Below are 23,848 nucleotides of genomic sequence, written 5' to 3'. Positions count from 1 at the left end.
CCTCTTATTTGTGCTAAATAAATAAGAATTAAAATCTTAGTAGGAGCTGTTTATGTTTGTATAAACAAACTTAAGGCATATGTGAACTGTTGGAAGGTGTAAAACCTGCAACCAAGTATTTGAAAAATACTTGAAACTGAGAGGTGATGGTTTAGGGTTGCATGTAGGCAAGGGGTTTCCTGTGTATTCTCTGTGTTTTTCGGAACTGCATGGACAATATTTTTCAATTTTGTGTAGGAGACACAAAGAGTGGATTTGGGGATCATATAGTGAGAGAGCTTGGTTCCTTAATGCAGTCAAACATTTGTCTAGCAGAGACAGAGGAGATCCATGTAATACCCAGGTAAAATCCATGATGCTGCTGAAATCTACAGTTACTGCATTCCAAAAATACCTTTGTAGCTGGTTTTTTAAAATTTTGATTGGAACCAAACCTTAATAAACAATAGCATGGGATCCCAGGTATTTCTCAGAGTTTAACTGAAGACTACAAATCACAACTTTTTTTCACATTGAAGAGCAACATGACATTGAGGGCAGTAATTAGTTGCTTTGCCATTAGTAAAATAGCTGTGGTTGTTAGAACTCAGCCTTGTATGTTTTCTTTCCCTTATGATGGCATGAGCCCTAGGAGGTAGTCCTGTTGTAACAACATTTTCTGTTGGCAGGACTTAGCAGTGTTACAAAGATTAGCTTTCTGTTTTATAACAGAAAAGATGTCACAAACTAGTATTTATTGTTCCATGTCAAAGTGTTCTTATTAACATATTGAAATGCAGAAAAGTGATGTTTTAAGGACCTTTGATTTCCTGAGAAATTTATATGAACAGAGAAATTAATCAGGTTTTCTAGATATCTTTGTACAGGCTGTGGAAATGCTGGAGAACAAACACAGGCCTCATAAAGATAGCTGGAGGAAAGATTTTATTGCCATCATCATTACAGACACAGTGAATGTAACTGCTGCAGAGGCATATTTCCAAAACCTAGGGCAGTGTTTTGCCCAAAACCAAGCAAGTGACTTAGCCCAATATGTCTACTTCCTATTTTTCCACATAAATTTGAAAGGAATTGATGTGTGGAACTGGGAGATTAAGAGTTCAAAGTCTCTTAGAATTTTTCTTCCTTTGTGAAAGTTAGAGATTCATATTTGTAGTTTTGTTTCAGTTTTAAAAGGTGTCTTTAAACAAGGTGATGCTCATGATCATTGTGATAATTTTCTTTTTTTTAAATTACAATGTGCAGATTTTCAGACCGTGTCGCTGGTGGATTTCTTCAATTTCTGCACATGTGCACCTTAGAATTGCTTTTATTCTCATCTGACTTCTTCATTCAGAATTCTTTTGTTCACTTTTTAAAGTTTTGTTTAATTGTCTATTACAGCATACCACTTCAGAATAATTAATTCCTCATCTGTTGGATACATGAGAGTTGCAACAAGTCACTGAAAGTAAAAATTAACCAAACCTGTAAATTTACTGCACAGGAATGCTCCTAATTAAGCCTTAAATGCAGTGACAAAACACATCTGTGCTTTATATGTCAAAAGCGCTGTTATATCCCCAAGCTTCTGGATGCGTAGCTACTTCTGACATGGCTACCGTCTTCATTTTGCAATATGGACTTGGATTAAAATGCATTATTCCTATTGCCTATCTTTATTCAATATTCAGAAAAAAATAAGAAAACAAGACTGATACAGAAACACTAGCAGTAAAGCAAGATGAGCCCTTATGCACTAATAACAGAAAATTATTTTGGAATATTTTTTTGCCGTTACATCTAACACTGAGAGCAGGGGATTCTATATGGATAAACGTACTGCAAAGTAAGTTGAAGATCAGTTTGTAGCCTTTCTTAAAACAGCATTTATGCTTTCTTTCCTCGGTGCTTGGTTAAAGCCCACATTCTGTAGATGAAGAAGAGTATGATAATATTGTACATGGAGCTCTTCAGAAGAAGGATGACGTATACTAAATATGCTGTCCTGTGCATTAATTGATCTGTAACAAATAGGCGACAGAAAAGTCTTGTTAATGTCAACACTGTATAGCATTCTAAAAATGGAAAAAAATGGAACAATGCAGTCAGTTTACTGCTGCAATTACATTGACACCAGTACACAGTATAAACACATACAAAATCTGTTCTGTTCTTTAAATGGGTTTGCACTGCTAATGAGTTCTAGACCTAGTGGGTTTCTTAGCACTAAACTGACTCTCAGTATCACTGGGTTATACTTCCTTGTAAAGACAAGCTGTAAAAGCATAACTGTATGCTTTATGTAAAAGCATAACTGTAGTGCTTCCAGCAGTTAGTACAATGTTTGTTTAAATCCTTTTGTGTTGTATTTATTGAAGATAACTGCTCATGATTCTTCCTAAATACCATTCAAGCAAAAAAAAAAATGTTTGTCCAAAGTTCTGGGCAATTGCTAGGCTGATATAGCATCAGCCAAAGTGTTTAACTTGTCCAAGTGTTTAAAAACTTGGTGGTGCTTAATGCAGGCTAATAATCTAGTAGCCCAAACAGCATCTGTAGCATCTTACTAAAGCTATCTGATAAAGGTAGGAGAACCCCTATTAAAAAGTTAGTTAAGAGTAGTGCTGAAAGTTTTTTGAGTTGCCAATTCCATATTTGAAAGATTTCCTGCATACTACTAAGAAATATAAATTTTGTGATGTTCAGAGCATATTTAGCAATATCTAACTCTTGCATGACATGAATCACTTTCCCACCTTTTAACACATTAAATTACCTCTATTAAAAACTGTTCCACAGTCCTCTTCCTGAGAAGCAGTCTTCACAGAATCTGTTGGAAAGAGAGTTTAAATGCCTCAGTTAGGCTTTTCTTTAATTTTAACAAACATTAATTGAGAAATAGGGGAAAAAAGAGGCTGTACAGGAACAAGGCTGGGAAAATGGTTAGTTAGTATTAAATAAAAAACTGGAGCCTTAAAATGGGTCTGCAAAGCAGATATCCACAAGATATTCATTTGCAGAGAGAATTTGAAGAGGAGAAATGCTTGAAGAAGTGGCTGGGTACTTGTTGCCATAAGTGGAAGAAGTGTCTTTGCTCTTTCAGGCATGTGCCCATTAGGCTGTTCCTTGGCAAAGTCTCTTTTATTTGGAACAGGAGGCAGTTTGACCACCTGACCTTGTCAGTGAAGAAGCTGAAGTCCATTTGCCTTCACAACCTAACTGTTCTCAGAAACAAAGAATCATTTACATTGGAAGAGACTTCAGTTAATATGTTAATATTTTAGTGGTTGTTCAACAGAAAAGAACTACTGGGAATTCCCCTACTGGGAATCTTGGTGCTGTTTTTTTTCTCTAAAATACATACTTTTTGTTCTTGAAGTAGCAAATTGGAGTTTGTTCTTGGTTATGTTGTTTGTATGCATTGATACAAACATTAAAGACATTTATATTGCATCTCTAAATACATCCTCCATCTAAATAAGCTTAAAATATATTTTTGTCAGAATATATTTTGAAGGTTGAAATGTAATTGTTGTTTATGGCCATGCTCTCACTCATTGGAGTTAGGTTGATTTTTAGCAAGTTAAGCAGAGATGGGAATGGAGAGAAGATTAATCTAAACCAATTTAGACCACTTTTCTTATAGATGATTTAAACAATTTTCATTGAGTAGAAGTTAATTTTTCTTTAAAGTTGCATTGTCTTTCAGATTTGGCTTTGCATAATCAATCTTTCCACAAATAAAAAAAAAATCTTATTTTTATATGTGGTTATTAACTTACTATTTCTGGATTGTGGGTAAGTAATATTTTTAAACTCGCTATCAGTAACCTCATTTTTAACTTCTTAGTTTTTTATAGCTGTGACTAATGTCAGGGGGTGTCAGAGGGACGTAGACCTGTAAGCTATGAGAGGTAATACTGTTTTCAGAAACTTCTGTAATGTGGAAAGTAACAGACATGTTTCAGTGCAGATCTGTTGGACCTGTGCTAGTTTACATCTGATGAGGTTCACTATTTTAAAATAACTATTATTTTTCTGTTACAATGGGATGCTTACTTGGGGACCATAACACACGCTGACTTACTTTTCCTGGGAAAACTTCCGGTAGTTTCTCCAGTTGGGTACTTTAGCTATTGTGCCTAGGAGCACAGATGTCTTCATCAATAATAGAAAGCATTATTACTCTAATTTTATAGAAAAGAAAAATGATGTTTATAATAGTACACCAAATTACATTTTTAACATGTGGAATATACCTTGTGTTGGCAGTGAAGTACTCTTCTCCTCATGCTCATATTTGCAGTAGTATTTCTTGTCTTCACTCTCTGCTGGCACAGTTAACCAACTGGCAATTGAGTATTCATCCTCTTTTGTGGACTGCCAAGTGTCACCTTTTACTACGTTGTCTGTTACCTCCTTTTCATCTTCCGTCCATGTCACCCTAATAACTTCTGGATAGAATTTCTCAATAAAGCAAACATACATGATCTGATTTTCATGTTTTTTCTGCAGGATTTCAGAGCTTTTTGGGGGAGAACTTCTTTTTTCTGGGTGGTTATTGATGAAGAAAATTAACAAAACAGAGAGTTGGAAGATTAGTAGTGTACAGCAAATAAATACACGGACAAAAATACAAATTCTGAAGAGCAACAAAATAAATGCCTTATTAACAAATATTAATATGCTTGTAAAAAATGTAAATGCTCTTTTGAGGAACATTAAGAAACTGAAATACTGTTGAATATGTCAATAGCTGTTAATGTCACTGAAAACTGAGTTAGAAAACTTAAGGTGGCTACTGAAGTGCCTATATCCCACAACCTTCCAAGCAGTTCTGCTGTCAGAGTGTATTTGACTGTTCAAGTCTCTCACAATTAAATATTTCCTGAACAAGCTTCATTTTTTCAATAAGAGGAATTTATTATTGCTTTACAATATTTATGCAAAACAAGTACATTAAAATTTTGTCCACGGAATATTAAACATAGACCGCCTACCTTTAAAATCTTAGCAGTCTTATGACCCCAGTATAAGTCTCCACTGCTATATAATGAACACCTGCTACACCTATTAATTTTTTAAAAGCCAATATTAATTTTGTGATATTTTTTAGGGCATGAGAGAAGGGAAGATAACAATGATTGCTCTGTTTTTAAGGCATTCCATGTATTTGCCAGGTGAAGATTTTTATCAAGACAGGAAAATGGAATCACAAAATGCCCTACACACCAAAGGCTGGCAATGCTATTCTGCCATACTAGATCTGTTTAAATTATTGAATTAAAACGTCTGAAAATTTAAAACCAAAACTAAACTAAAGCAGAATACATGCTATAGCAGGATAACATTGTCACATCTAAACAGTGTATCTAGGCAGACTTGTCTGCATAGATGTTGTGCTTTGGGAAAAATGCTCAGTATGAATATAGATTAATATATTTAAAATTAAAAGTGAGCTGTTTCCACAAGATTATTTGACCTAATCTCCATTTCATTTGCCATTCTGGATTAAGCCTGGATGCTCTCTAGATTAGGAGGAGACAAAATCATCTAAATTTTGTCCACACTGAAATGACATTTTGATATTATTTAAATGTATAGTAAATTTAAGGGTCTGATTTAGGTAAATGTCAGCTTCTGCAATGAGTGCATAGGCAGTGCTCACAGGCAATCATTTCTCCCTATGCTTAACTACAAGTAAAGGCTGAATACAGTTTTCAGAACTGACTTTTGTTACATAGAAACAAAGAAAGTACTGCTTAAGACTATTTTTTAAGGCGGCAGAGACATTTTAGGTGTTCCCTTATCCCACTTTTTCTCTTGAATTCCTATGTAAGTCTCTGCCACTGAATTTGAGCAAGTAGATGCATGGGGTTTAAGCTGTGGTCTGACTGATCGATGCAAATTTAATGCATTAGGAGAAAATACATTACTATAAAATGCATTTTTGCCAAAAAGCTTTCACTTTTCTTTAAATGATCTGGCTGTTCTAGAAAAATCTTCTATATTGCATTCTCCCTGAAACAACTTACTAATCCTTGAAGTATTTCAAACTTGGTGTTTAAAGAGAAAGGTTAACTACCTACCTACCTACCTACCTACCTACCAACCTACCTTCAAAAGAGTGTCTACCTTCTGTATATTAAGAATTTCCTTCATTTTAGAGATGCCATTAAAATGACAATGTGGACTGAGCTATGTTGTATCAGAAATAAAGTTGCTGACAACTTTATAGTTCTCTAACATTAATTTAGGAGTTAATTTTATCTTCTTTATGCATAGGTCCTCCCAAGGATGAAAAATTAAAGTAATTTCTAAAGTTATCTATTTGTTCCAGAGTCATATATATGTTCACAAGATCATGAAATAGCTCTTGTCTGAGTGATATTGCACTCTGCAAAGCTTCATGAATATTTTAGAGGTTTCTTTTAGATTTTTTTAGTAACTTGTTCTAGCTAATTTCAGTACATATAATAGCTTAGTTTGACGTTATTCTCTTAGGATATCAAGTTTAAATGGAGAGGCGAGAGAGATTCTTCCAACTGCTAGTTCATTCTGCTCATTTTAGAGACTTCTGTTATGATAGAATAATTTCCACCTCTGGAATTGCCAATGTCATTCCATTTACTGTAAAAACACCCTAGGTATGCAGCTTACATGAAACACCTACATTGTGCCACAATACTTAGGAAATGCATTGCTTGAATAATTGTAGCTGTGTGCATGCATTGAAGTGTTGCTTGTATGTATATGGCTAAATGGATTGCAGTGGAGAACTGAAAGAATTAAGTTTTGCATCTATCTATCTATCTATCTATCTATCTATCTATCTAATCTCCCTATCTATATCTTTTTATGTGAGAAAAAAATCTTTGTATGCATGTTTCTGAAAAAAAAAAAAGAAAACTTGTAGAATTGGCTGTCTTCTAAGTCTTTGAAGTCAGCAAGATAGCTGACACTGGATTTTCTAGGCAAATTATCTGATTCCTTCTGAAGAATTTTCAAGTATTGAATTTGCACTCCTCTGTCAGTTTTGATTCAGGTAAACATTGAAAATGTTGTGGTTTACCTTGTTAAACAGTTTTCTAAGGCAGGTTTAAGAGGTATATACATGTTACTTTTACACATAAAATAGAGGTATGACCAGGTATTTCTTAAGCTAACATTTGTCTTTTCTCTCGTGTAACAATGCAGCGAGGCTGTAAAACACTATTCAAACTATATAGTGGAGTTAGGTTCATAACCAATGAGCTATTAAAAAATTAAGTTTAAAATATATATTTATATAGATTAGCTGTCAAAAGTTTTCTTAATGAAACTCCTCTACAGTTTCTTTATAAGTATCTATATAGGAGATTTATGAATAAAGTCACTATGTTCTTAAACTGAAATTTTAATTCTCACTAATTGGATGATCCCACAAAATGGAGTAATTTTATACTGACACTCAAAGCTCCTCTGTTCCACTCCAAGCCAGTGGGACCTGAGGGCACTCAGCACACTCAGCTCATAAACAGCATTCTTGTCCTACTTGACAGCCACTTCAGGGATTATAACTGGTAACGATACAGTATAGTCCTGACCTATGGTGAGCCTTTCCAGATACCTTAAAGAGCTGTCAGCCTTCTTTCCAAAGCTTTCCTATTGCAAAACTTTTAAAAACATAAGACTGTGAAAAAACTTACTGGAGACAATGAGTTTTGCGCCAGAACCAAATACCAAATTCCCTCCCACACTGGTACATTCCTTTACAGAAACGGCCATCTGAAGGATGGGATGACATACAAAGGGACCTGGACAAGCTCAAGAAGTGGGTCCATGGAAATTTCATGATGTTTAACAAGACCAAGTGCAAGGTGCTCCACATGGGTCAGGGCAAGCCCTGGTATCAACACAGGCTGAGGGATGAACAGATTGAAAGCAGCCCCGCTGAGAAGGACCTGGGGGAGTCGGTGGATGAGAGGCTGGACATGACCCAGCCATGTGCACTCACAGCCCAGAGAGACAAACGTGTCTGGAATGCATCAAAAACAACATGACCAGCAGGGCAAGGGAGGGATTCTGCCCCTTACTTTGCTCTGATGAGACCCCTCCTGGAGTGCTGAGTCCAGTTCTGGGGTCCCCAGCACAGGACAGGTACTGACCTGTTGGAACAAGCCCAGAGGAGGCCAACACATTGATTAGACCTCTTCTATGAGGAAAGGCTGAGAGAACTGGTATTGTTCAGCCTGGAGAAGAGAAGGCTCTGTGTTGCCTAATTGCTCCCTTCCAGTACCTGAAGGGAGCCTACAAGAAAGATGGAGAGAGACTTTTTTACAAGATCATGTAGTGATAGGATGAGGGGGAATGGCTTCACACTGAAAGAGAGTAGTGTTAGATTAGATCTTAGGAAGAAATTTTTTACTGTGAATGTGGTGAGGTACTGTAACAGAGCGTCCAGAAAAGTTGTGGATGCTCCATCCCTAGAAGTATTTAAGACCAGGTTGGATGGAGCTCTGAGCAACCTCATCTAGTGGAAAGTGTCCCTGGCCACAGCACTGGGGTTTAAACTAAATGATCTTTTTCAACCCAAGCCATTCTATGATTTTGGCCAGTAAAGTACCATATTTAACAACTATAATATGAACAACAAGATTCTTTTGATTTGGCCTTGTGAATGTAAACTATCTGGATTCAATCTCAGCTAATGCTGCTAATCATGAAGACCCTTATCTTAAATCCTGGCTTCCTCAATTTCTTAATTATTTTAAGTTCTTAAATATGAAGTAACTACAGCCCTTTTACTCAATTAATGATTCAAAAGCCTTGGGCTCATAAAGACAAAATCCTACAGAATTATAGTAATGATTGAAAATAATTTATTTTAAACTGTATATAGGAAAAGTATGGCAACTACCTGATTAGGTAGGTAAGAGTTTTCACTAAAAGCAACACGCTTATCATGCCACAGATATTTCCAGTGAATTATAGATATGATTTACTTAGTCCTTCTGGAGTAAATCATTAAACCAATCTTTGCTTGATATGTTAATATAGGTTTATGTATTAACCAGGCTTAAAAGTCTTGATAGCAGTACTTCCTCTGCCTTGTATTTGTTTAGTTGTTCACTTCAGGATTATGGCATTTAAAGCATATGTGGGAAATGGGAAAAAATATTTTTGTCTGCTATTTTCCATTAATATAAATGTCTCTGCAAGAAAGACAAAAAAGGATCACTTCTTCATTAAGCAATTATTAAGCAGTAATTCACCATAATAAACGCTGAATAATTAATTAATTTGTTAAGCAGTTATCAAGAAATGAGAAGAACATTTGGAGGTACTAATTTATTTCTAATGGTGAAATGTCATGTATGTGATAAAATACTTATGAACAAGTTAGTTATCTTTTTCTAGCCTAATCCAAAAGGATTTTTTGCAATGTCCATTGCATACTGTTCTTTGTATCTGTATTAGAAAGAGGTTTTCTTTTTTCATGCTTAATTCTCAGCAGCTTGATTCACTGCTAATTCCTTCAGTACAGCTGGAGGAAAGAATGAGGTCTCTGAAAATTATTACAGACCATTTTCCACCAGATTTCTAGGAAAACTATGATCAAAAGTGGCTTGAAATAGGTTCTTTTTAGGCTTGTTTGTGATCCTAAACCACTGCATTACAAATACAAGGATGAATGTAGGAATGGTGAGCTGGGAAGGAAAATCCAGCACAAGGAATGGTGCTGACTGAGGCTCTAAGTGGACTGAGTGACCTCTGAGATAGTATAATACTCATCTATATGACCACTCCAAGCTCCTATAGCTTATTGTATGAACAATATATGTACAACTTACCTGAGACAATGAGTTTTGTACCTGAGCCGAACACCTTGATGTAATAACCAGTCACAGTGAATAAAGCCTTTACAATATCACTGCAGCTCAGTGGTGTTTGCATGGGTATATAGTACTCTTTAAAGAAAATCAGATTTGCTGTATAACCAATTTTTAGATGCTAGGGAAATGAAAAAGGAGCAGTCACCCAAAATAAACTAAAGTTTAAAAAAATGGAAAAATGTGGAATTTTTGGAGGGCATATAAGCTGTTAAATGAATAGAACTCAACTAATTTGAGTCTACTGAAGGTTCAGGTGGACAGTGCAGATGGAGCACCTTGGCTCCATCTCTACTTTCTGGAAACAGGTAGCATCACCCTAAGATTTATTTGATGAGATATTGATAAAGTAATTTGCTCCTTATACACCCCCATAAGATCAGACCCAGAGCTGGTGAACATTATATAGAGATCTGAGGAGCACGAGACTACTGACCAATATTTTTGTTACCAGTAACATGAAGCAAAATTGCATTGATTGAAATCAAAATTCCCACTAACAAGATACACCATTTCAGCTGGTCAAAATTAGACAAACTATTTTCATCTCAGATGCTTAGCTGAGCCAAGTTATGGGCAAGTATCACAGCACCTAGGGTTTACTTGAAGCAAAATATTTTGAATAGTAGTAATAAGTGATAATAAGCAGTTTCTGCAAAACCTAGGAAGAGAGAACAGCCTTTCAACTCTGCCTATCTTAAAAGGTACAACTTACTGTTCTGGGCATATCTGAGAAAACTCTCATTTTCATTCATAGTCAGATACAGTCCAAAAGAAAAATGTTTAGCTTTTCAAAGAATATGTGTAACACAGAGGTTGGACATATTATTATAGAATGAATTAGGAATATCACAAAGGTCAAATGTGCATACATTTCTCTGTTCTCCAAATGCTGTCTTTGCCATATTTAAATTCATTTTTACATAGAAAATAATAATGGGATAAATTATAGGTCTCTGCTGCAATAGCTGTTGTGTTTCCCCCATTTCATGCATAAATACAAAACAATTACATTGTGTTCTGCAAATGCAAATGGAAATGCTGTTTAAGGGGAAATCCTGCAAAGTATTCAGAACAGTTAGAATTAGAGAGAATTAAAATAGCAGAGCACTTCATGCCAGCCAATATCTAGCTGTATTAAAAAGCATTTCAGAAGTAGTTAAGTTTTACATTTTGTACTTACTTGAAACTCTAAGTTCAGTTCCACTTCCAAATATTTTGATGTCAGGATCCCACAGTCTGATAATGCTTATCAACATCTCCTGCACTGCACTTTTCTTGCATAGGCTACAGAAGAAGTCTCTCTGGTTTAGAGGCTGGTGATAAATCTGACTGAGTGCTTTAGCTGAATTTTCAACTTTGCTTAGAGTGCCATTTCTAGAAATACTTTAATTTTTGTAGTGAGTAAAAAGTTCTGAAAATTTTTGGTCAGAGGCATGGATAGAAAACATTTTAAATTTCTCTGCAATTCTCCCCAGCAGATTGCAATTTGAATTAATTATAGCCACCTTGATAATGTAATGTAGTTTCTGAGTAACATACTCTTGGCATTGCTATATACTTTATACTGAAAACAGCATTCATACTTTTGATTGCATAGCCTCACCACAAGTGAAAATAATACAAATACAACAGTAAACCAGTTGCTTTAGGTACAGTCAGGAACTAGAAATGTATTGCACTCAGGGAATTTTTCTTCCCAATCAATTTAGACCACTTCTGTCAATAAGAAACGCTTTCATTTCTCACATGCAGTTCTGGAAGTTAACTTCCAAGCAGTTCGCTATTGTTTCCTGGAACAGGATGAAACCATCCCAATATATAAATCTACCTACCCAATTGGGGGACCATGCACTATTCACAAACAAAATATGATTTAACAGGGACAAAATAATTTTCCTCATAGTCTTTCATTCTTGATTATCCCAGAACTTGAATGATTATCTGAAAATCTGTTCATTGATAATGGTACTTACCAGAGACAACTAGCTTTGTTCCCATGCCGAAGTATTTGATCCAGGTGCTCCACACTATGTTTTGACTTTACAATAAGCCAGAATGCTCTCTTGTTATACCATTGATGAAGAAAATCCCAACTTTTCCCAACCATCCATGGGAGTCTGCATGAAGACCAGGTCCTTGGCTGCTGGGAGGTCATCAGGAATTTCAGATGTGCATCTGGATATTCAGCCGATAGCTAATGTCCTTCAGAAAAAATCTCTTTCCTGTTAGATAACCCTCCACCTAATGTCTTAGAACTCGATTATGAGTCTAATTCTCTTTGATTATAGACAGTAAATAAGAACACAGAGTTCTGCATGTAAAATAAACATGTACCTTCAGATGAAAATCCTGCTCTTTACCAAAGGTGTCCACCTGCAATTACATGATATCAAGTACTACTAGCATGGAGTCAATTTTCATTGTCGGAACACAGAAGAGAGAAAGGAGGGAAAGCCAGCACCAAAAGCATTGTGAAAGTGTCTGTGTGCTGCATGCGGTCCCAAGTAAGTGGTTATTGTCTGCCCATCTCTTGGAATCACTCCAGACTTTGCTACAGCAACTCATTGGCAGCTTTTTATATAACAACTGGTGGGAAAAGGAGGCTTTTCCTTGAGTGGGTTTTTTTATAAAACAGCCCAAGATAACATCAGAGGAGTCACTACTACTGTCAATCAAACAGCCTGCATGCTTAGTTTGGCATTTAAAATAAACTGAATTAGAGTTTACTTCTGGGATCTCTTGTAGCATACTGAATGCAAAATTATGTTGAGAAATTACTATTTGTGGCGAGAGAGAGGAACTAGAGGGTGAAGGTCCTTCAGCTGAAGTAGGTGGAAAAAACCCCAGTGGTCTACTTTGAAATCTTCTGAACAGAAACATCCTAATCACAACCACAAATCAAGGGCAGGAGTGATGTAGACAGAATGACACTTACTGGTGTTTTTCCTGCTACACCCTTTGACATGCAGTGAAGGAAACCACCTCAGTTCTGGCCAGATAGTGTTAATTTTTGCAGTAGATGGGAGAGTGCATGCTAGGACACACAAGTTACTCTACATCACCTCACCTTATTACTGGATGTGGGGGAATGAAGTCTCTTCTGGGGGATAAGGTGATTACCTGACTCTGACAATATGTCCTTCTGGTCAAGGACATGTAGCAGAGTGAGCAGTTGGGTAATACTGGTTCTGGGCTGGAGGGAGCAGTCAGCTAATGCCAGTTTCAAGCAATCACATGGGAATTGTTTTGTATGTTACACACTTCATCATTAACATTGTTGCTGTTATTGTTTGGTTTTTATCTCATTGCTGTTTACAGTAAATAGCTCTTATCTCAACACATGATTTTTGCTTTCTGTGCCTTCAATTCTAATCTCAAGCCCTCCACAAGAGAGTAGGGGGAGCTAGCAAGAATAACATGGATTGAAGAGCATGGGAGCACTACACTGGGGAGTACAATTCCTAAGCCATGACAGCCTTACTTGGTGTTCAAATGGAGTATGAAATGTTGAGATAACGACAGGTCTGTCCAGAGATGGTTAAAAACAAATTTGCTCGATCTGTTCACATGGTTGTGGTACCTAACCCTGTTTATATTCCTTTGTATGCTCCTTGCAGTGCTCTTTTTCAGAGCAGGGAAAAGGATCAGGGTTTCTTTGTTGATGTATTAGCCAATGACATGACAATGTCAAAGTCAATGAGGAACATTTGGGATGTGTATTCAATGTTGCTCTCCTACCCTTACCTTGGGCACAGCCTTTGGGGGTCTATTAATAATCATAGCCAGTTTGTGGAAGGAGGAAGAGAGGATGATTTTCCCAAGATTTTAACCCCCCTTTCCAGCTTCAGGCCTGTTACAACAGCTTTTGAGAATTTTGAATTTCCCTTGGGTGTTAAAGAAAGCATGTTCTTGTTGTCAGATCCCCTCAGTCCGGCCCGCACCATGTTTAGAGTCAAGACAGAGATACATAGGGGGTTATTCAGAGATCTAACTTGAGAGTGGATAGTCATGACTGCCATGAGGGTGGGAGGTAATGGGGCAGTTTTGAAGGATTACTCTGCTCCAATGTTTTGGAAGTTCACCCACCCCTGACATCCACAGTTTTGGGGTTGAGTGAGATGAAGATTTTGCTCTAAGGTTATGGGAGAAATCCCCTTATGGTGAACAAAAACTCACCCCCATTGTCCCCTGTGAGTTCATATGTAAAATGATTACTAGAAAGTTCTTTGTTCCTCCTATTGTTATTGGTTTTTATTTACTGCATTGATATTAATATTCCTAATCCCAGTTTGTGATTAGTACCCTGTCCCTCATATTCCTCCCCTAACCTATCCTATATATATCACTGATCCTACCCTGACCCTTGCCTTTTTAGTGCACCCTATACCCTGGTTTGTAGTCTCTGCTCTTTGTTGTTTTTGCTGATTGAAACTATCTCTTATTTTCAGGTCACTAAATCATGCCTGTCTCTATTTATTTGCCACGCGGACTTTCTCCGAATAGTCCTGAGGTGACATCTCCAAATAGTCCTGACATGCCATCCAGGCCTGGTGTGCCACACTGCAGGACACTGGCAGAAGTGTAAGTTACTGCAATGTGCCCTGTCTACTCTTTACTGGACATAGTTCAATACCAGACAGCACCCTCAGGGGGGAGAAGAGGAAAACAGACCAACAGGCACTGTGGCCACTCAAACTGCAGCTGAATGAGAGGAACAACCCATGCTAGTACAGAAGAAGAAATCCAAGACAAAATCAGTTTGTTTAGTGAGGGATGAAAAATAGGGACCTGTAGTGGTTTGTTAATTTTAGATTTTGCTAATTATGAGATTTTCTGGTTAATGCACTAAGGAGTGTGGTGGGTTTAGTGTTGGCTAATCACTAATGCACTCACTTGTTGTAAGATAGGATTAGAAGAAAAGCAAAGCAGGCTCAAAACTTTAAAAAGGTATAAAGAAAAACTTATTAACAGTAATTAAAAGAAAGAGTAGTCAGAACAAAACCTTCAGAACACTTCTCATCCTCTCACAACCTTTTCTTTCTTGCTGACAGTGTAAAGAAAGAAAATTTAAAATTTCAGTCTGCTTACCACCACTAGAATAGTCTTCAGTTTATTTAAGGAGATAAGTCCTTCTTGTTAATGTCATGGAGACTTCTCTACAAGAAAAACAGTTCTCTCATAGCTCTCATGAGTAGCAGCCTCTTGGGAAATTTGTAATTGTGAACTCTCTCTCATCTTTTATAAGCTTTTTTCACAGTTGTGTTTATGGCTATGTTAACTTATGGGGTATTGTTTTAAAGATGAACTGTTTAAAAGTAAAAGGTCTCATTATCTGTCTCTAAAATCATCTTTATCTTTAGGAGCAGAGATCTTCTTTTCTTCTTGAGGGCACAGGACTACTCTCCTCTGTTCAAACTTCTCAGGATCACAGCTACTTTAACATCTGCTTACTTTAGTATGGAAGCTTTTGCTCAATATCTACAATTTGAACATCTCTCTATACCTTTATGTATTATAGGGAAAAGGAGTCTTTCTCCATAGCTTTATAAGAGGATTTCAGCCCCAAGATTAAGGCATCTTCTTATCCCTCCCATCTGGGACTTGACTTCCTCTTCACTAACGTTAGTGTTTTTATGTTGCTCTTTTACATACTTGCATCTTGCTCTTTTTTTACTCAAGAGAGGATTAAAGAACTGAAAGAGTTAACATCTCACTTGAAGTTTGTATACAGTTACCTAAACTATGACTAGAAGGGCAGCTAAAACTTAATCGGTCAGTCTAAAACTCAGCAGCAACACACCAAAAGAGAAGGGAGGGGGTGTATAGCTTCTCTTTCCCCCTGCCCAATAGTTATACTAGTAGAATCTAATCTGAGCTGTCTCGGCCCAGGCTGTTCCTGAAAGTTAACAGACTCAGCTCAGCCCCAGGATAGTACCAAGATGTTAGAAATTGCAACCATAGCCTGACCTCCGACACTCCCTCCCCTGATCAGCAGCCAATAAAAAGCCAGCGAGCGCCAGCAGGGAGAAAGGAGGTGGCCCCGCCCAGCCTGGCCTAGCTAAGACAGGGGCTGGGGCTTGTTACCTCTTTACCGACCAGAAGAGAAAGTTTTTACAAAATTTTCCATATTTAACATGTGTTTTTCACAGAGGTGTGTACTGCTTCCCAGTAGTTCGGTAGACTGTCAGTTACACAAAAGCTTTTACGTCACATCTGTAGATGCCTCTCAGGCAAAACAGGAGGAAGAGGCAAGGCCAGAGATAGACACTAATCCCTACCCCAGGTGAGGTGTGAGATATGTGAAAAGATTTCAGCTGCCAGTCAGGAGAGCCTTTGGTGACCTTCCTGCTCTGATGCTGGGAAATCGTGGCCCACAACATAAAAGGAGATGGTAGTGAAGCCAAGCAGCTGGGATCCTTGTTCTGGGATCTGAGCATTGGCAAGGGGATTGGGAAGAGAACAGAAACTTTCAGCCTCTGGAGGCAACTCCTGTCAAGTGGAAGGGAAAGGATTCTTTCATTCTCTCAAAGATGATCCAACAGGGTACCCAAGTAGGTGGAATACCATGGAAAAAGGTATCCAGTACCTGAGCGAATTAGCTGTGCTGAAGGTAATCTTTAAGGATTCAAATAACAAGCAGTCTCTTGTCCAGTGTACACAATGTATGTGGCAGAAGTTTGTATGGAGCTTGCCTCATTGTACACCAACCCTTTGAAATCCTTTTCATTGATGTCAATGAAAGAAGAAGAATCACTGCTTCAGGTGATTACCCGACTCTAACAATATGTTCTTCTTTTTTCCTCCCTTCCAACCTAAGCTTTGGCTGTGGAAACATTGCCCAAGACTCTGGACAGACTCAAAAGATTCAAGCATGTTAGAGAGGAAATGTCTGATGTTCTGCCAGTGTGGACCACAGTCTCTTCTACTGGGAGCATGCAGCTCCCTGCTCAAGAGAGAGGTACGTACCACGAGGTAACCTAGAGGTGTTTTTACTTGTATGACTACAGAGAGGACATGAGGAAGCACCTGTGCCCTAGCAGCACAAGTACATGAGTGTGCTGGTTTAAAAACACAGGTGGAAAATTAAACCCCATTTAAGCTTCTCTTTCCCCCCAAACCCCTTCTTAGTGAGAGACTAAAAGCAGAGATTCTGAGTTAAGAACCATTTACTTGAGAAAAAAATATGAATAAAATAAGAAAAACGACCGGTAACTATATTAAAGTACACAAAACAAAGGTGATTTACATACAGAAGGTTATTCACCAACCAAGACCCTGCACAACCTGAGACAAAGAAAGTGAGACCTGGCCTCTCCTCCCATGCGCTGGGCCATACAGAACCTGGGAAACTAGCTAGCTAGTCTGAATGGCAGCCATGCTGCTGAAAAATGCTGGCTCTATCAGTTGCAGCAGTGGTCCAAATGCAGGGGTCCCTTTCCCCAGGGCAGTGGTTATCCCAGTAGTGTGTCCTGGTGGGCACTGCAGCTTGCATTTGGGTTCTTGGCAGCTGCAGAATTAACAGCAACAGTAGCAGCAGCTGTGGCAGTAGCAGCATTTTCCCCTTTTGAGTTTCTCATGGCTGTGTGTTTAAGGGAACAGTTTATTCTTTCCTATGCCCAAGGTGAGACTGACTGCTTCCAGCTTCTGATGCATCTTGCTCAGCCTTTTCTGCTGCAACCAAACTCCAGCCATGATGTAAATGGTATGGAATTAAACAGTGTTAGAAACTCCACCTCTCTTTTTTAGCTCTGTATCCAGGACAACCTCTGCAGGAAATTCTTCAAGGATAAATGCCCCTCCACTTTACAGTGGGCAAATCCTCAGACAAAGCAGGAAGGCTGATGTTACTTCTGATCCTCTTGAAGGGACCTCCAGTTCATGTTTACAAGAGCTGAGAAATGAGTACTATGAGCAGAAGTAGAGGGGACTCCAGCCAGGTGGAGAAAAGGGACAATCAGATCTATTGGACTGTATGAATCTGATGGCCTGATGCAAGACTGTAAGGCTTTAGTTGGCACTGGCACACAATGTACCCTGATGACATTAAGATCTATAGGGACAGAATCTGTGGTTATAAGCAGCACATCATCAGCTCTGGTAGGTAAGACATTGCAAATCTCTAATTTGAACTGGTCTGTGTGGAATTTTGTGGTAACTGAATTAGGGTAGACAGGGCTTACAGTTTTTCCAACAGCTTACAGTTGCTTACATGTACAGCAGGGAATATTACATGGTGAAACTTTTTCTCCAAAGTGCTAGGCAGTGGCAAGCATATAATTCCCACCACTAAGGTACTTCCTTCAGCACACTGTATTTCTTTTCTTCCTACTCTTTCCTACGGAGAAAAGTGGCCAGACTAGAAGATTACTGCTTCTCTGTTTGCTCCCCCAAAGACCACCAGAATTATGCCATGGCTGTGTAAAAGCACCAAAGGAGCAGGTGAGTGTCCAGTATTTATGTGCTAAGTTTTAAGGCAGTGAAGATTTCCTTTACCCTTAAAATAGTAGATGTGCGTTGAAGACAGAACTGCTAATGATAAACCAAACTTTGAGAAGGACATCTATGCGGGATTACCCACTCTTTTGGAGTAGCAGAAAAAGGTTGGGCTTTTCAGCAGCTCACTCAGATGCAGTGAGAAGACTGGTGGGGTGGCACAGTTAGAACCTTGTGGTTCAGATGTTGCGGGTGTTTTTTTTGCCTTGATGATTGTGTTTCTATCACAGTGAGGATCCCAGTAGGCACAGTAGTAAGTAGCAGCATCATCTGGAATTACATCCTTTATTGTAAGAACACACCGCTTCTGCACAGAACTTATCTCAGTCATGTATCTGTTTGCTTGAAAGCCACTTTCAATGGCAACTTTGCCTCCTGAAACAAACAGAAGCCTCTCTGGAGCTTCACCCTCCTTCTGCTTATACCAGTGTATGACGATGTCATCAAAATTTGCCTCTAATGTTTGAATTTCACATGTCATCCGTGCACTTTTTTCAAACTTGGTGATGGATATAGGACTCTGCATGGGAATTTCCTGTGCAAATCCATCTAGAAAAGAGAAGAGGATAAATTATGTAATTAGCTGGAATTCAGGGATTTGGAAAGATGCCTGTGATGGATGCAAAGCCATGGGTCCTGTGAAGAAAGGTAGGAAAATAAGGAAGTACTAACAAGACCAAGAGGCTGTGGCCACAAACACTACGAGCAGCAGCATGTTTGCTTGTCACACTTCGCTCTCATTGAGATTCAGAGGAGGAAGAAAGGGACTCCAAATGGGGACTGTTTTGTACAGAAGGAGGAAGTGGCTCTCTTGAATGGTCTTCAGTGATGAACTTTCTGTGTGCAAGCAGATGGGGTGTTTTTGCAGAAAACCCTCTCCGGACTGTCAAACATTAAAATTGGTAAAAAGGCTGTAGTCCTGTCTGCTTTTCAAGTAAATATGGGAAATATTGATAAAATCCAAGGATTGTGGCCCTATAAAACTCAGTCAAAGTGACTGAGAAAAGGTTGCAACCAAGAGCATGTCCAGATATGTATGATGGAGTGAAGGTTTCAGTCTGGAGGTTACCCTGGTGGGCAGTGATTGCATACCTCATCTGAGAGGTGCAGAGAGGTGCACATTGTCAGAGCAGGTGAGGACTGCCTTTTGCTGCTTCAGCTTAATCACCTAGATGCAAGGTGCAGAAGTGCCCAGGGTGCCCCTGTGCCCGATTGCCCTCCACCAAAGCTGAAGACCATCAACCTGCAGTGACTGCAGTGACTGCAGAAACTTGACTGTTGGGACTTGCCTTTGCTTTGATTTGGGGTGCGGGAGGAAATGCATAGCCACAGGATTTCAGTTTCATAGCTTAGCTGAGATGCAAACAATTCTTGGAAAAAAGGCTGGAAAATAGAAGAGAACATCTTTTGTCAACAACCATTGCAGAGAGACATCTTGAAGAGTGGGTTTGATGCTGTGGGGTCTCCCCTGTGACTGATGAGCTCAGGCTGATCCTCCTCCACCAAAGGCTATATCTTTCTTGCTCCAAACTTTCCATCTGGTCTCAGGGGTCTGGGATACCTGAAGGCCATTTTATGGGTAAATGCTGAGGCAAAGGAAATACTGAGTACCTCAGGTTTTTCCATGTCATACATCACCAGTTTCCCTGCCCCATCCAGCAGCTTTCCCTAGTGTTTCTTTTGCTGCTGCTGTATTTAGAATCCTTTCTTGTTCCCCTTTACCTCATTTGCCAAATTCAATTCTAGCTGGTTTATTGCTTTCTTAAGTCCATTCCTGCATGGTTGAACAGCAGCTCCATACTCCTCCTGGATCACCAGCCCCTGATTCCACCTCTTTTATACTTCATTTTTATGAAGCTCTTCTCTGTTCAGAAGTCAGCAGCTTTTTGCTCACTCTTGAGAAACTCCTGTTGCCTCTATTTGGTTTCCTAGGTGTCAGACTGGACCTTTCTTGAACTTGGAGAAGATTCTTGGATGTCAACTAGCATTCCTGGACACTTCAGGGTTGTATTCACAGTGATGTTTCCAAGCAGATCACTGAGGAATTTTAAAGGCTACTCTCCTAAAGTCCAGGGCTGAGGTCCTGCCTTTTGCCCTGCTGCCTTCTCTCAGGAGTTGAATGCCACTGGCTAATAGTCACTGCAGCCAAGGCTGCCCTTACCTTTCCATCCACAACAAGGTCCTTATTGGCTGCCCAATCATCCATGTCAGGAAGTTGCTGCCAGCTCACTCCTGAAACCTCCTAGACTGGTTGTGAGGAATTCTCAGATCCCACAATACAATGACAAAAGGCAGGCTGACTGAATTTAACATCACAGGTCACATGTACTACAACCTATTTTTCAAATAGTTGAGGAAGACAGAAACATCCATAGCAAGATGTTATATACTTAAATCACATAGAAGCTTTATCAAAAAATGTTCAGAGCCTGTAGAACTAAAAATCCATCACCGTGGAGGTATGTGTGCTCATTTTTAGAAGATACTGAACATGTGCACTCCAATTCAGAAAATGTAAGACATAAAAGTATCTCAGTGTTTTGACCTAGCTTTCAGGAAAATGCCAGCTTTCCTGGAACCAGTCTTTGTAGAATCTGATTTCTAAAACTCAGCACACTTAATCCAAAGGCTCTGAGAGTATTTGCTTGTCTGTGGTATAGCTCATGGCTGAGGATTTCAATTTATGTCTTGGACATATCAAATGAGGAATTGTGATGAAAAAATTAGGTTTTCTGTGCCGTTGTAGGACTTTTTAGTGACTGAGATGCAAAGGAAGGCAAAAGGAAAATATGAAGGAGGATGTGCAAGATCAGCTGGTCTTCCCCCCTTCTTTCCTATTCCTGCTTTTTTTCAAGAGAAAATACTAAGGGATGAAGAAATGTTGCTCTGAGAATGTTGCAGAGAACAAAGAAGGGAAATCTATAACTGACACACAGAGACTGTGTCACTGTCAGGTGAGTGCTTTCAGTAAAATATAGACTTCATTTTAGGAGCAATGTTTCATATATTTATCTTAAAGTGACAGGAAGGCTTCACTTTCTGGATATTGCAGAAAAATCTGAGGACAGAAATGATACACTGATTGTCAACATCAGATATTTAACACTTGTCATAAGGCTTTGTTTTTCCTCTCGTGCTGCAGAAAATCATGAAAGGGGTGGAATAAGGAAGTATTTGAATTTTTAGCAGAGTTCACAGCTTGCGGTTCAGAGCACAACAAAGAGTCTTTTTGTAAAGCTTATCTTTGCCAAACTTATGCTGTGGTAAAACCAGTATGCACAGTAGTAAGTGCCAGAATCCCTTGGGGTTAAAGAATTTATCACAAGATCATACACAGGCTGAGTAGGATGATTCCGAACTTGAAATCTATTTCTATCATTGTTGTCCTCAAAAACAGCTGTCCCTCCAGTCTCGTACAGTATCCTCTTTGGCGGCTGTCCGGGAAGCTGCCTGTACCAATGCACAACATTTTTCTCTCCCAGTTGACATGACATGCTGGCAGACATGCCCTTCATCTGCGTCTGCATCTCTGGGGTTTGCACTGGCACTGACTGCATGTCTACACCTGGAAGTGAAAGCAGAGAAATTGCATGAGGGGAGAAACTCCTGGAGTTTGGGAAAAGGCTTATGTTCACTGTAGACAGGAAGGAGAGAGAAGAGGAAAAAGGTCTTACAGGACCAAAACGAAGTTGCAAGAAGGACTGGAAACAGCAACATATTGCCTGTGCAGATTAGACCTGAAAATGAAATAAATAGAAATGTTATAAAGCCCTTCAGGTGGACAAATCATCAAATGACTGGGAGGAGGAAATTACTCAATTCAGCGCATCCAATGGTCGTTCTTCAACACACTACCACAGAGGGTGTTAAATTTACTGACAAGCTAAACCATGGCAGAAGCAGCATAGAAAGGACAAAAAATACTCAATCTGAAAAAAACTTCTTCCTCTGTCTACTACTAGACTTATATCAGACTTACCTACTGAGCATACTCAAGTTGTTCAGCCTGGCCCTTCCCAAGAATGTTTTCCTCTCCTCAGACACCTCAAAGATGTCCCAGAAGAATGTTTCACCTTTCCTCAGAACTTTGGAGAATCACAGAATAATAGAATGCTTTGGGTTGGGAGGGACCTTAAAGATCATCGAGCTCTCACCTCTACCCCATATGCAGGGATGTCACCCTCTAGGTCAGGTTGTTCAGGGGCCCATCCAACCTGGCTTTGAACACATTACAAGGGATAGAACGTCTAGATCTTCTCTGGGTTGTCTGTTCTAGTGCCTCACGACTCTCAGAGTAAAGAATTTCTTCCTAAGATCTACTCAAAAGCTCTTTCAGTTAAAAACTCTTCCCCCTTCTTCTATCACTGTCTACCCATGTAAAGATTTGTTTTATGTAAGTGCCCTTTAGATACTGGAAGGCTTCAATAAGGTCTCCCCTAAGCATTTTTGTGTCCAAGCTGAACAGCCCCAACTAAGCCTTAACTAGGCCTGTCACTAGTAGTGTCTGGCAAGGTTCCATACTGGGTCCAGTATTGTTTAACTTGTTCATCAATGACTTGGGGGAAGGGGCAGATGCCTCCTCAGTTCACTGATAGCATGAAGCTGGGAGGAGTGGCTGATACTCCAGAAGGCTGTGCAGCCCTTCACAGGGATCTTGACAGGATGGAGAGATGGTCAGGCTACTTCCCACCTGAGGGCGTCTGCCGCAACAGCATGGCAAATGGACGGAATTGTACAGTGTTGCTTTAAGTAGGCGTGGAATTTATGAGGCTGGTTGAGGATAACATGACCTGGGCTCTGTGCTGCCCTTACATCTGGCTCGAGCAAGGTCTCACAACCAAAGGATGCCTGGGGCGAAGTGGAGGTCTCACAGCCCTGCGTTCAGTGGCACAGAGAAGCACCTGTGCCTATGTACCACCCCTTGTGCTCACCCTCCCTTCACCCTGAAAGATGAGCTGTGTTGTAAATCTGGTCTGATGAGAAGAAAAGGCACACAAAAACTCTTTGGAAAAGATCAGACAACAAAGGCTGCCTCAGACATTGGAGGGAGACCAAACTGTTTATTTTACCTTTTGTGTTAATAAATTCTGACCAAAAGTAAGTGACACTCTAATCGACATATTTAACTTTCATGTTCCTTGGAATGCAAATGAAGAAGAAGATGTGATATATGTATCAGCAAAGTTACCAAACCCCATCTACAGCATGTGATTGTTCCATCTCATTGGAAAGGGCCAAAAATTTATAGTATAAAGGGGGGGCTTTGGGGCAGTGTTGGGAGCTGGGTTTTTCTTTCCTTTTCTTTCCTTGTTACTTGTGGATTTTTTTTTCCCATTGAGTTGCTAAGAAGCACTGATGGCGGGGTGCTTGAGAGGCGTGGAGGGGGAACTCCTCTGTTTTTTGGGAGTTTCTCCCAGAGGGACAGAGATACCTCTGCGAGAAAAGAGGCAGGTGAAAGGACAGGGGTTGGGGCAGCGGGGAACTCTCTCTCGCTCTGT

General features: G+C 39.3%; 1 protein-coding gene across 1 annotated transcript; it reads right to left on the bottom strand.

Moving 5' to 3' along the window:
- Positions 1 to 907: 907 nt before the first annotated feature.
- Positions 908 to 22,485, bottom strand: TARP (TCR gamma alternate reading frame protein). Its single transcript, XM_071429821.1, has 7 exons — positions 22,025 to 22,485; positions 21,604 to 21,915; positions 15,684 to 15,696; positions 9,816 to 9,865; positions 4,242 to 4,532; positions 2,759 to 2,812; positions 908 to 2,003 (listed from the first exon to the last, which is right to left on the bottom strand). The coding sequence occupies exons 1-7, from the start codon at positions 22,065 to 22,067 to the stop codon at positions 1,870 to 1,872; spliced, it is 897 nt and encodes a 298-aa protein (XP_071285922.1). The 5' UTR covers positions 22,068 to 22,485; the 3' UTR covers positions 908 to 1,869.
- Positions 22,486 to 23,848: the final 1,363 nt, after the last annotated feature.

Source organism: Agelaius tricolor, unplaced genomic scaffold (assembly GCF_023055355.1).
Source record: "Agelaius tricolor isolate 1412-34295 unplaced genomic scaffold, bAgeTri1.0.p SCAF_6, whole genome shotgun sequence".
Lineage (NCBI taxonomy): Eukaryota > Metazoa > Chordata > Aves > Passeriformes > Icteridae > Agelaius > Agelaius tricolor.
Note: the sequence above shows the minus strand (reverse complement) of the source record. Positions and strands in the feature narration are given on the sequence as shown.

Bases quoted from the DNA above. Each gene is read 5' to 3' on its own strand.
- TARP (XM_071429821.1), bottom strand. From the start codon at position 22,067: ATGTTGCTGTTTCCAGTCCTTCTTGCAACTTCGTTTTGGTCCT. The intron at 21,916-22,024 runs GTAAGACCTTTT...TTTCACTTCCAG, and splicing joins TGCAACTTCGTTTTGGTCCT to GTGTAGACATGCAGTCAGTG. The intron at 2,813-4,241 runs GTATATTCCACA...TCTTTCCAACAG, and splicing joins TACTTCACTGCCAACACAAG to ATTCTGTGAAGACTGCTTCT.